Consider the following 12102-nt stretch of genomic DNA (forward strand, 5'->3'; position numbering starts at 1 on the left):
GTGGCATACTTTTAGGCTGACATATTCCTTGCGTCCTTGAGGTCCTTAATAGGTGCAAATACTTCAGAAGACTCTTCCACTCATGAAGAGGCGCATCGCCTTTAAAACTGATGTCCAATGGAGGAGTTATATAAATGATATTCTTGATTCTTAATATCCTTGAAGCAAAACTGATTTCAAACCACCGTTAGTTATCCTGATTACGAAAAAGTGTGACAGGCCCAGATCGGTCACAGAATAGCCAAGATATAAGCAAAAGGCAAAAACCAGTATTTTTTAATGGTTTATAAATCCGCCAAATAGGAGCAGATTCTGAAGGGACCTATTTTGTCAGGATCGCCAGGATTCAGAAAAAGATGAAAAAGAACTTACTGGTTTCGAAAAGACATGCCACGCCCAGATAGGGGTCCTTGTTGCCGAGTTATAGCGTAATGAAAAAAACCCAGTATTTAAATATTTTTTTGTTGAACTTGTTTGAGTAACTTAAACAGTTAAAATGGAGCTGATTGAAAGTGATTGAACATCTAGAAATAGACTTAACTCCGCTGTTTCACGTGCGATCTGGACGTACCACAGTTCTCGTGAAGGTTTTCTTTTTATTTTGTCTTTTACATTCTTTATTTACCACCATTTGTTTGCCATTTTTGTTGGTTTAATACTAATTCACATTTCTTTGTTTTCAAATACATAATAATAGTTAATAATATTATATATGATGCATATATACATATACATATACATATACATGCATATACTTCACATACGTTCTCTAATGAATTTCGAGTTATACTTTTCTGCTTCGTTTTGTTGGTAATACATATTTTACCCTTAAAATGCCCACTTCTTTCCCCACGCAACATCAGCGCTAACATTTGCATGCGTTTTCTAACAATTGTATTGGGTTTTCTTTCGAATTTTGTTTTTGTTTTTGTTTTTTTTTTGTTAGCTTGTTGTTGTTTATTGAAATCTTGTTTCGTGTATAATTTGAATGTGTTTTCGTATTTAATTGGCTAACAAAATTTCGACTCATTTAATTGGAAGTGTTGAACCATTTGTTTTTACGATTTTGCTTAAATGCGCAGAAATACTCGTACTTTTGAAGTAAACAATTTGCTTGCTTGTTGTAGGTTTGTAGTTTTTTTTGCATTAGGTTTTACTTTAGTTTTAGTTACTTAATCGTACATTTCACTATTATATTGAAATTTAATTTATGCTCCCTCGCAATCAACACATGCAGCTTATTACAATTTTCATTTTGGTGTGCTCTTGTTAATAACATTTTGAATTAATGATTTGTTTGTATACGTATACTCGCATCAATGCCTGACATCTCCTCACATCTACGGCTACTGATGCCCGCCTCCTGTTCAGCAGTATGACATGGGAGGTACATACTTACTCCATTTGAGCAATTCATTCAACTTTTATTCGAGCGTAGATATAAAAGTTTCGTCCAACCATTTGGGTTTCTTAAAGCTTTTCCATATTCTCGTTTGTTTCCCCAAACAACTCGGGTACAGAGAGCTACGTACATGTCTATACTATGTATTCTATGTAGTATGCAGGGATGTACGAGTATGTACTGTATGTATGTATGTATACAGTTAGTATATATTGTAGATATATGCTGTCCATGTTCACTCACTTCTAGTTTACTAAAAATCTACAAAATATAATATTTTAATTTGTCTCTCTTTGCTAAATATATTCAGAATATACATATGCATGCACTATATGTAATATACATACATACATATGCATATACACGTATTGTATTCTTGTTTAACATTTATACATACATATTTCTTTACTTTGGTGTTTGGTGATTCTTGATGAGGTCAACTTTGATTTGTTTTACTTTGAAACGTTTGCTTTTCGTTTAATTTAGTTTAATTGTATTAACTGTTTAATTCATTTGTTTTCATTTAATAATGATCTTGTTTAATTATTGATATGTGCCTTACTGTTTTAAGTTGCGGTTAATATAAACTCTGGCTTTATATTCTCTTCTTTATATATTTATATTATTTAGTTATTTTGTTGTTGTCAGATTTTGTTCTTTTTTTTTTTAATAATATTCAGTCTATATAAACATACATTTATACATTTACGCTAAATGTTGGAAAACAAATTGGGAGAAACGAGGGAACAATTTAACGACACAAATACGAAGCACATTTCCAGTTCTGCTAAAAACCTCAACCAAAACTGGTTAAATTTCTCTAAAAAAAAAACTGGGGGAAAAATAACATCAACCTAATGCTGAACATCAAATAAGAAAAACTTCCTGGAGATCTGATCTGTGTGTGTGTCTTCTGTATGGGAGGTCTCTAGAATATGAGCGTTCTGTTTATGTAAATCTATCAAAAATTAATTGTATTACTTCACTAGGCTTTACATTTTTATATTATTTTGTGTGTGTGTGTGTGTGTGTTTTTTATTTATAATTTTAAGTGTGTATGTATGTATGTACGAGTATGTATACATACATAGCTAGGGGTTGCACTTCGACTTCTGTATATTAGTTAAATATGCTTTGTATTTGCATTTGTATTTGGTTTTGCTTTTGCTTGTTAACACATTCCTCTTGACGAGTTTTATTCATTGCATTTGATTTTGGTTTTGGTTTTGGTTTTGGTTTTTGTTTTGCTTTTGGTTTTCGTTTCATTGTTGTTGCATTTCGGTTTAAGTTTACTACACTTTTATACGAGATTTGATTTCATGGTTCAACATTGCTTCCCACCCGTCATTGCATTGGTGTTTGCCTATGTATGCATTTGAATATAGATAGAATTCGCTCAACATATATGAAAAACAACTATTTACATACACATAAATATACATACACATATGTACATACGAGTATGGGTACTACCATTTCGATTTAGATTTCCATTTTCATTTCCATTCGGTTGTAACTCGAATCACTTGCTAAGTGCTTGCAATTTCTGTCTTAGGATACTAAGGATAATGCTGTAGCAGTGCTGTCCGTATGCTTGAGTCACAAGAAAAAGAAACCAACAAAACGGAAAACGGAATACGGAAAACATTTTGAGCCCCTCGTTAGGTACAGGAATTTCGTTAATTTGTTTGGTTGTTTGTTCTGAGCAAAAAGTATAGATCTTAGTTAATTACTTTCAACATTATATGCTAAAATACTTCATTTAGATACATTTATGTACTTTGTTAATAATATTCTTCGGTCGTGCTTTATATTGTAGAGTTATTTGTTGCAGCGTAGTGCTTGCTTGGAAAATATCCATTGAAATTATGTATTTTTATGTAATCAATTTACTAAACACTAAGCAACTCAATGCCAAGCATACATACATAATGCATATCTTAAAGTTAAACTTTACTCTTCCTCTAAATACAAATATCTCCAATATCTAGTGCAATTTGCGCCACTAAAACTGCCAATTAAATTTGCCAAGTCCATGCACAGTGCACACTGCACACCCCAAGAGCAGATAGAATGTCAGATTCTAATTCTTGTAAGCTATATTTATGTATGTATTGTATTTTTTGTTGTCAGACTCTGTGCGTCTTGGGGCCGCGTGCATGAGCATGTGCATGTGCCTGCTCTACACCTGCACCGATATATAAAATTTAGGCGGATAAATGGGTAATAAACTATGTAAGAAAAAATACTTAAGCAACATAATTATAGGCAGTATGTGTTTGACATGTTTGCTGTTGTTTGGTTGTTCTGGCTGTTATTCATAGGGAGTATGGGCCAAACGTATTGCAACTATTTTTGTGGAACGACAATCTTGAACACAATTGATGCATTTTAAGGTATAAATATATAACTGAGCTTTAACTTAAGGTGCTATTGTGAGTTGTAACATATCCATGTTCAACTTAGTCCATTAAAAGTGTTTAAATTTGTTTGGAAATTGCATGCAGCATCCAGGAGCAACTACAATACGGATAGATAGCCCCCCCAGCTCGAGGGGGATATCGCTGCCCCTTGGCATGTGCATGCAACACTAAAGGAATGTCCCTAATATTCTAAATTTATTCCATGTTACGGTCGACAAGCGCTGCTCCTACACCACTGCTTCTCCTGCAAGTCTACACACATTTAAAAAACTGGCAAAGCTTTTACAAAATTACGAAACTACTTTTACAAACTACAATGCCGTACAATACCAAGCGCAATACTGTTTCGATCCGATCCGATCTGATCTGGCAGATACATAGTTGGGAATTGGTAATTGGGAATTGGTTATTCAAAGCAACTCTAAAGCTAACCACTGTGCCCGGTGCCATCGGCGAGGTGGCGCTGCTCCTCGCTGATGGCATTGCGTGTCGCCTCGCACTGGGCACAGTGCTTCTCCAAAAACTTGATGGACAAGTGGAACGTATACCGGTGCCGGGTGCATCGCCTTTACATCTTATACTCGACGATCTTGTTGGGGTTGAGGAACTGCTCCCGCTGCGACGCATCCAAGTGGGCTACGGTGCGCGTCAATGCCGAGCCCGAGCCCGACCCAGAGGCCGACTTGTGTTTCCCGGAGACATCGCTCACGGCACCACCTCCACCTCCACCACCACCACCACCACCACCACCACCACCACCACCACCACCACCACCACCACTGGTGCGACCGGTGTCTGTTCCAATCGGCTGGTAGACTCCCTCCGCACTGATCACCCCCACATTGACGCCAGCGACCACGGGCTGCTGCAGGTAGCCGGAATACTGTGGCGGAGCCTGGTAGTTGGCTGGCGGCTGCTGCTGCTGATGCTGCTGTTGAATGCCGGCCCGCGGCTGCTCCGTGTGCGCAATGGGATATTGCTGCTGGTGGGCATAATCCTGGCTGCTGCCTCCGGAGCCAACACACACAGAAGTAGCGGCAGCCACCGAACCACTGACCCCGCCTCCAGTGCCGCCCACATTGCCACCCATGCCCCCTCCGCCCATGCGAGAGCCTGAGTCATCGTTTAGACCCTCGCCCATCTCACCGTCCCGATTGTGCCGGCCCCGAATGCAGAGCTTGGTGAACAGCCAGACCCGGCCTCGGTACAGTAGGTAGCAGCAGAAGTGGACAAAGAAGGTGAAGATTATGGCACAGGCCGTAACAATAATGGCCTTGCCCGGCTTGGTCCAGTCCATCATGGGATAGATGGCAGTTTGATTTTTCCTAAGCGAATGCATCACAAGTCAATAAATAACAGTCGCAATGCCGATGTGCCAATAGTGCCGACCACTCACCTGTCTGTGCCGCCGGCCAAGAAGTAGATGCCCGTGAAGATGGCATATGCCAGTCCGATGCCCGTGGTGAAGTAGGCGTGGCTCATTTTAATCGGATGCCCCACAATGGCCAGATCGATGAGCATTATAATCGAGTTCAGCACATGCACCATAATATTCAACGTATCAATTTTGTGAATTTCTGAAAGTGAAATGCAAATATTAGGAATTGAAATTAGACAATGATTCTTGGAGTGGTGATTCTTAATGACAATACTCTTAAATCCATTTATAATCCTTAATCGAGTACACTTTGGCATGTTCAAACAGAGAGTGTACGAATGTGCATCTTTATTTAGTCTTGGAATTACTTTCCGGATTGAAAAGGTGAGTGAGGGGCTCACATTTCACTACGTCCCACACGAACCAAGAGTTGTATGGTCCGCGAGCTAAACAAATTTTCAAAGGCATAGTCGACTTCCTCGACAGCATCCAGGAACGCATAACAGGCGAGGAAGTCGATGAGTAGAAGGACCGCGCAGAGAGGTATATCCAGATAGGGGGACTCGCTGCTCCAATATCCGTTGATCACATGCGACTGGAAGAGGAGCATCGGGCAGGCGACTGTCCACAGAACACAGTGAGATATCCACACATCCGCTGTTTCGGTATACTCTGGGCTGTGATCCGAGATGATCTTGCACAGCACATACATAACGATCGCTAAACAGAACGAAGTGAGGGCAATGTAGATCAGGGGGTGACACTTTGCTGGCAGCCAGTAGCCGAGCAGCAGCAGCAGGCCCATCATCACGATTACTTCCAGGGCCAGCAGCACCACATGGCCGGCCGTTTGCTCGGGCAGCATTGAGGCAGTGCCCAAGCCGAAAAGAACAGCCATGCAGCAGCTCAGTATCCAGTTGACCGGAAACTTGCGACGCAGAAACATCACATTCACATAGACAAACAGGCATATTAGGCCAAGGCTGAAGCAGGAGTAGGCTGCCGGACAGCAGCGCTCTCCGGGCTCGCTGTTGATAAAGCCAAAGGAGATGATCAACAGGATGCTGATGAATATAAACACTAGGGCCGTTCCATAGATCCACAGATACAGCCGAAGTTTAGAGTGGACGCCGCCCCCCCTTTCGCCATTTTGTGGATCACTCATCGATGTGATCCTTTTTGGTGTTTGTTTGCTTTTTCGGGTCTGTCGTTCGGCTCTGTCAACTGTCAGTGTGTTGCTTGGGGTACCTGGGGGGTACGGGTACTGACACTGACAGGCAGTATGTCAAGTAACAAAAATAAATCCGTCTCCAGCTCGTTTCCCCAACGGGTGTCCACAGCGCAGCAAACGGATTTAACCTCAAGACCGGACGAGTACGACGATGATTCAGTGTATGAACCACATAGTCCCAGCCCGCACGACGACAGCCTGTATGATGACGATCCATACAACAACGAGCCCTTCCGCAGCCCGGAAGAGCAGCAAGCATATGACGAGATTAACTACCCGGAAGAAATTAGAGAACGAAGTGTTAATCCCTACAGGGACACCCTTTACGAGATTCCAACGGAGACTGTGTACGTCGACAAGGGTCCAGATCAACCCAAAACAATACTAACAGGTGCCAGGGGACCCTCTCGCCTGACCTTTCGCTGCTACGTGTATATGCTCATCATCGCCCAAGTGGGTCTGGCCTCGTTACAATGGATGTTCGCCACGTACGCCTGGAAGCCCAAGCTACACCCTATCGAACGGAACATGAATTTGCTGCTCCTGTTTCTGGCGTGGCTCAACCTGACCCTGGGCTTTTTTGGCTTCCGGCGGCTGCAGTTCACGTTCCCCCTTAACTGGATTATCTTTGTCTGCATCTTCGAAAGCCTCACCCTGGCGGTCATGTGCCTCAGCGCCAGCGAGCTAACGCTCACATGGCCCTACCTTGTGGCCGCCATTGCTGTGCTGTTTATCTACTCCCTCCTGGGTCTCTGGGTGCCGAGAATGCTAACCGCCGACCTCTGGATTCTAATATTTGTGAGCATCACGGTGCTGATTGCCTCCATCATTACGATCGCCGCGGCTCTTGCCATGCACCACTATGTGCCCCTGAACTTGTGCTTGATCATCTTCGGACCTTGGGCCATGTACAACTCTCAAAAAGTGCACGTAAAAAAGCGATCCGGCTTTACAACACACCAGTACCTGGATGCAGCCGCCAAGGTGTACATTAATTTTGCCATGACAGTCGGATGTATTGCCTTCATGAGCCACATGTCCATCTACTATTTGGATGGCGACGAATGCCGCAACAAATGGTTCTGTCCAAAGCGACCGATGATGCCCTAAGACTGCTGTATTTCTAATTCTAATTTATTATAAATATAAATATAAATAACAATTGATAGTTTAAATATTCTAAAAATATGTCCATTCCAATGTACTTTCTCCCCTTTCTTCCTTGCCCACCACCGCACGGTCAACTTACTCACCTGAGTTGTGTACGAGTAGCCAATAGCACATGGTGACAATGAAGGCATAAACAGTGGCACAGGTGTAGAGCACCCAGTAGAGATGATGCAGACGACTCTTTTTGGCTTGGCGCACGATCTCAAAGTCCTCGCGCTCCACCATCATGCCCTGGGTTACGATCCAGGCGGCCAGCCAGGCCTGCACCGTGCAGAACAGTAGGCCCCAGTGAGTCAGATAGATCCACCACTTGGCATAGTGATGCTCAAAGTGCTCCTCGGTGCGCCCAATGTCCAGCAGGGAGCAGACCAGTGCTGCCAAGCACGTGATGGCTGTTATCCAGCGATAGAACAGGTACACAATCCGCACTTGCGTATTTCGCTGCCACTACAAGGGAGAGACACAAAGCTTTAGTTGTGGCATAATTTCGATGTGGTGCGACACTCACCTGGCACAGATAAAAGTTGTGCCGATGGACATGGTCCGGCGTGAACTCCGGGAAGCAACTGTTCCACAATTTGCTAACCATCATTCTCTGGTTGCCGAGGCAGCTGGTGGCGTCGTTGGCAAAGTGGTTGAAGCCCTCGCAGCTGTCCTGCGATGGATACTGATACGAGTGGTACGCCTGCTGCTGCTGGCCCTGCGATTGCTGCGGTGTCTGCTGGAACTGCTGCTGCTGCTGCTGTTGTTGTTGCTGCTGCTGCTGCTGATGGTGATGGTGGTGATGGAATTGATGTTGCTGTTGGTGCTGTTGCTGCTGATGCTGTTGTTGCTGGTATTGGTATTGGTGATAGCGTTGCTCAACCGTTTCGCGTTGCGACTGACCGACGCCACCACCACTGATGCCTGTACCGCCTTCCGTGCCGCCAGTGCCTCCTCCTCCGCCTGTGGTAGAAACTCCTCCTCCTCCTCCGGCTGCGGCTGAGCCGTGCTCCGTCTGGTATTCGTGTTGCGGCGGCGTCTTGTGGCTGTGTATGCTGGCTCTGCTGCTGCCGCCTGCGCCGCCGCCGCCGTAAGGATGCAAAAAATCGGGCAGGTCAAGAATGTGCGCCAACTGTGTGGCAACCTCCTCGTCTTCCTCGTCGTCGTCCTCCTCCGCCTGGTGCTGTAGAAAGCGCACTTCCTCGAGACTGTCACAGTCCGTGGAGAGTAGGGCCGCGGGCAGGCACTCCTCGAGCAGATCCTCCTCGTCTTCGGTTGTGCTGGCAAAGCCCGGCAGATAGCCGTAGTTGTCGTAGGCGTCGTAGCGCCTTCGGGGCGTGGCTTTGTAGCGATAGCCAGCTTGCAGCTCCTCCGCCGCACTAGCCGTGTACTCCTGGAACGGCGATAGTCTGGCTGTCGATGATGCTGTTGCTGCTCCTGCTGCTGCTGCTGCTCCTATGCTGGCTCCTATGCTGGCTCCTAAGCTGGCTCCTGTGGTGGCGCCTAGGGCCGTTGCCGCTGTGGCTTGAGGTGGAAGCGTGCGAGTGCTTCGGCTGCTGAAGTAGTAGTCGGTGGCTACGCTCGGCGCCGGTGGCGGCGGTGGTAGGGCTGCCGGCACAGGGAGTGGCGGCAGATAGCCCGGCGATGTTCCAGCTGATGCTAGCAGTGGAGTGGGCGAGGCATCAAAGTTGATCAGTGCCGCTGCCGGATAGCCGCCGCCGGTATAGGCTCCCAATCCCCGATACGGATATGGATACGGGGTTGTACCTGCGCCGCCGCTGCTGGTTGTCCCAATGTAAATGTGCGCCGACGTAGAGGGCAGATGGTACCTAAAAATAGAGTCAAATAAGAAAAATTTACGGGCATATCGATCTGGTTACATACCAGCTGGCTAGGTTGCCGCTGCCCAGACCGAAGCCCAGGCCCAGTCCCAGACCCAGGCCGGAGCTGGTGCTGGTGCTTCCCCGACTGAAATAGTAGCTGTACTGCTGCTGTTGCTGTTGTTGTTGCTGTTGCTGCTGTTGTAGCTGGTGCTGCTGGAGCAGATGATGTTGCTGCTGCTGCTGCTGCTGTAGGGTCTGTTGCAATTGCGGCAAAGATTGCTGCGGTGCGGCGTAGTCGTAGTGGCTGCCGGAGAGCCAACGCTGCCGCACGGGCGAATAGCTACTCTGGGCCTGTTGTCGCTGGCTGTATAGAAGCTGCTGGTGCTGCTGCAACTCCCGTTCGATCTGTTGCAGCAGCAGTTGTTGCTGCAGCTGCTGGATTTGCAGTTGATGCTGCTGCTGGGCTAGCAATTGCTGCTGCACTATCTGCTGGTGTTGCTGCTGCGCTTGTTGCTGCTGTTGGCCACTAATTGGCACCGGTCTAAGGTAAAACTGCGCGTAATCCAATGTGAAGGCGTTCCTCTACAACTTCGCCGCACGTCCACCGCAGCACACACACTCAAACTCACTCCTGCCAGTTAATACTCTCTTCGGCTTGTTTTTTCTCCTGCTCCTGCTCCTGCTTATGCTCCTTCTTCTGTTTCTGCTTCTGCTTCTGCTCCTGTGGCTGTTGCACGTTGCAAGTGGTCTCGGTGGCTGTGACTGTGACTGTAAGTAGACGGTAAGCAAAGGATAACGATAAGCATTGAGTTGAGTATACAACCTTTCACGTCTGACTTCATAAGACACTAATTAGGCAGGCATCAAGCGTATGCATACGCATCCACATACGCCATGTGGCCCAAGATGGCGCGAAATGAAAAAATCCCTTGACTTAGAAAGCACTTTGCTTTGCTGTGACACTAATTTACAGTGGCAAAGACGCCCTCAGCTCTGAAAGAGAATTGAAAGGAGCCGAGATAGACAGTGCGAAACCAGCAAAGTTGTAGTTGAAATGAAAGTAGTTTGGTTACTAGAAAGCACAAAAAAACGAGCAACAAAGTTGTGAGACGCTTCGCACGCGGAACAACTTTTATACCCGATACTCAGTCAGTAAACATGTATGTACATTTATATGTATGTATGCATGTATGTAACCTTAGTGATTTTAAGTAATTTTACATTTATTCTATTCATATAATGTACATGTATATGCTGATAAAGAATATATATACTTATAAACGCGGAAACGTTTCCTTACCCTACTTACTCTTGGAGTACCCGGTTTAAAAAGAAGCTATACCCAACTAAGAAAAGTCTCTTTACATCGAGGCTTAAACATCTATTCCATTCTCAGTCTGTCCTAGATCTTGCTAAGCATTCTTGTTTCCTCTAGACATAATTTGGAGAATAATCTACGGTTCATTTAAATTACTGTTTCCGATTGTATCTCTTCAGCTGACTGTTTAAATCTCAATCAATTTCTTTGGCACTCCTAAAGGCACTTTGAATAATAATTATTATTATTATGATTTGAGTTACATTTGCAAAAAACAGAATATCACAAATGCAATATTAAAATCCACAAAAACTTACTAATTGCCAAAAAGTGATCTAATTCAAATCATTAATGTGAGTTGATGTGCTTATGCACACTTTTTACACAAATATTTGGTTTTCACAGAGCCTGTTCATTGAAAGTTCTCCACAGAAAATATCTACTGATAATCGTCGAGCAACTTTCTAAAATAGATTAGGGGATTGCAATAGTAAGTAGACGGGAAATCTGTATGTAATGTATGCCATGGCCAAGTGTAGCCTAAATTGCAACTGTTGCTTGGTTCGTGAGCTGCGCCTAATGGCCTTTGCCAGAGTCTGAAGAGCAATGAAATCAAATCAAATCGCGCGTGCCTCAGCGAAACGCAAAATGGCGGCCAGGAAGGCCCTTTGCGGCCATTTTGGTTGCGTTGCTTCCTCGTTTGTGAATTGAGTTGCCGCCAGTTGAGTTGTCTGCATGAGAGTACAGGGCGTGGGTCGGATTGGGAGTGGGAGAATGGGAGAGTGAGTGTGCGGCGTGGTAAATGGGGCAGCTAAATGCATTCGGGTGGTATCTGTGTCTGTGTCTGTGGGTGGGCGCCTTTTGACGTCATCAGCAAATACTCTGTCTGCTCTTGTTGCTGCTGTTATTGCCGTTGTTTACACAGCTGCTCTGAGGGTCGCATTTAGTTGTTGCAGCGACTGGTTGTTGCAACATTTACATTGGCAATTTGCTTGAAAAAGCACTTACACCAGCAGCAGCCTCCTTGTGGGTGCACACACACACACAAACACACACACAGAGGAACACAACCAACACTCATACAGACACACTGACGCTTACGTGCACACTTCCGGCCACAAGTCTGTGCTTGGGCCTAACCCGAACTTCCGACATTGCCACCATGTAACGAGTACACTTGATTCCATTGGGTCCACGTCCACGTCCACCTCCATGTTCATGTCCACCACCATTCCACCTCCACTCCAGTGACAGTGGAAATGTATCGATTTCGCACTAGTTTGTTAAATATGCAAATGCCCCCCAGAGCTCTTTGCCATTTATCTTCCTGCTAAGAGCCTGACAGAATTAGACAACTTTCCAGGCTGATATACTC

At 45.0% G+C, this 12102-nt stretch overlaps 3 protein-coding genes across 3 annotated transcripts; 1 reads left to right on the forward strand and 2 right to left on the reverse strand.

Moving 5' to 3' along the window:
• Positions 1-1305: 1305 nt before the first annotated feature.
• Positions 1306-11882, reverse strand: LOC117587971. The gene is made up of 6 exons (XM_034278980.1): positions 11829-11882; positions 9471-9991; positions 8113-9415; positions 7688-8051; positions 5222-5402; positions 1306-5150 (listed from the first exon to the last, which is right to left on the reverse strand). The coding sequence occupies exons 1-6, from the start codon at positions 11880-11882 to the stop codon at positions 4394-4396; spliced, it is 3180 nt and encodes a 1059-aa protein (XP_034134871.1). The 3' UTR covers positions 1306-4393.
• On the reverse strand, positions 5514-6433 carry LOC117587733. Its single transcript, XM_034278651.1, has one exon. The coding sequence runs from the start codon at positions 6366-6368 to the stop codon at positions 5601-5603; it is 768 nt and encodes a 255-aa protein (XP_034134542.1). The 5' UTR covers positions 6369-6433; the 3' UTR covers positions 5514-5600.
• LOC117587734 lies at positions 6412-7571 on the forward strand. Its single transcript, XM_034278652.1, has one exon. It carries the CDS (start codon positions 6486-6488, stop codon positions 7542-7544), a length of 1059 nt encoding a protein of 352 aa, XP_034134543.1. The 5' UTR covers positions 6412-6485; the 3' UTR covers positions 7545-7571.
• Positions 11883-12102: the final 220 nt, after the last annotated feature.

This window comes from Drosophila guanche, unplaced genomic scaffold (assembly GCF_900245975.1).
Source record: "Drosophila guanche unplaced genomic scaffold, DGUA_6, whole genome shotgun sequence".
Classification (NCBI taxonomy): Eukaryota; Metazoa; Arthropoda; class Insecta; order Diptera; family Drosophilidae; genus Drosophila; species Drosophila guanche.

What these genes read in the sequence shown, in the direction of transcription:
- LOC117587734 (XM_034278652.1), top strand. Translation starts at nt 6,486, where the DNA reads ATGTCAAGTAACAAAAATAAATCCGTCTCCAGCTCGTTTCCCCAACGG.
- LOC117587733 (XM_034278651.1), bottom strand. Translation starts at nt 6,368, where the DNA reads ATGAGTGATCCACAAAATGGCGAAAGGGGGGGCGGCGTCCACTCTAAA.
- LOC117587971 (XM_034278980.1), bottom strand. Translation starts at nt 11,882, where the DNA reads ATGTCGGAAGTTCGGGTTAGGCCCAAGCACAGACTTGTGGCCGGAAGT. An exon ending in TTGTGGCCGGAAGTGTGCAC is followed by an intron (nt 9,992 to 11,828) that starts GTAAGCGTCAGT and finishes GCGAAGTTGTAG; the next exon opens with AGGAACGCCTTCACATTGGA. An exon ending in AGCGGCAACCTAGCCAGCTG is followed by an intron (nt 9,416 to 9,470) that starts GTATGTAACCAG and finishes CTCTATTTTTAG; the next exon opens with GTACCATCTGCCCTCTACGT.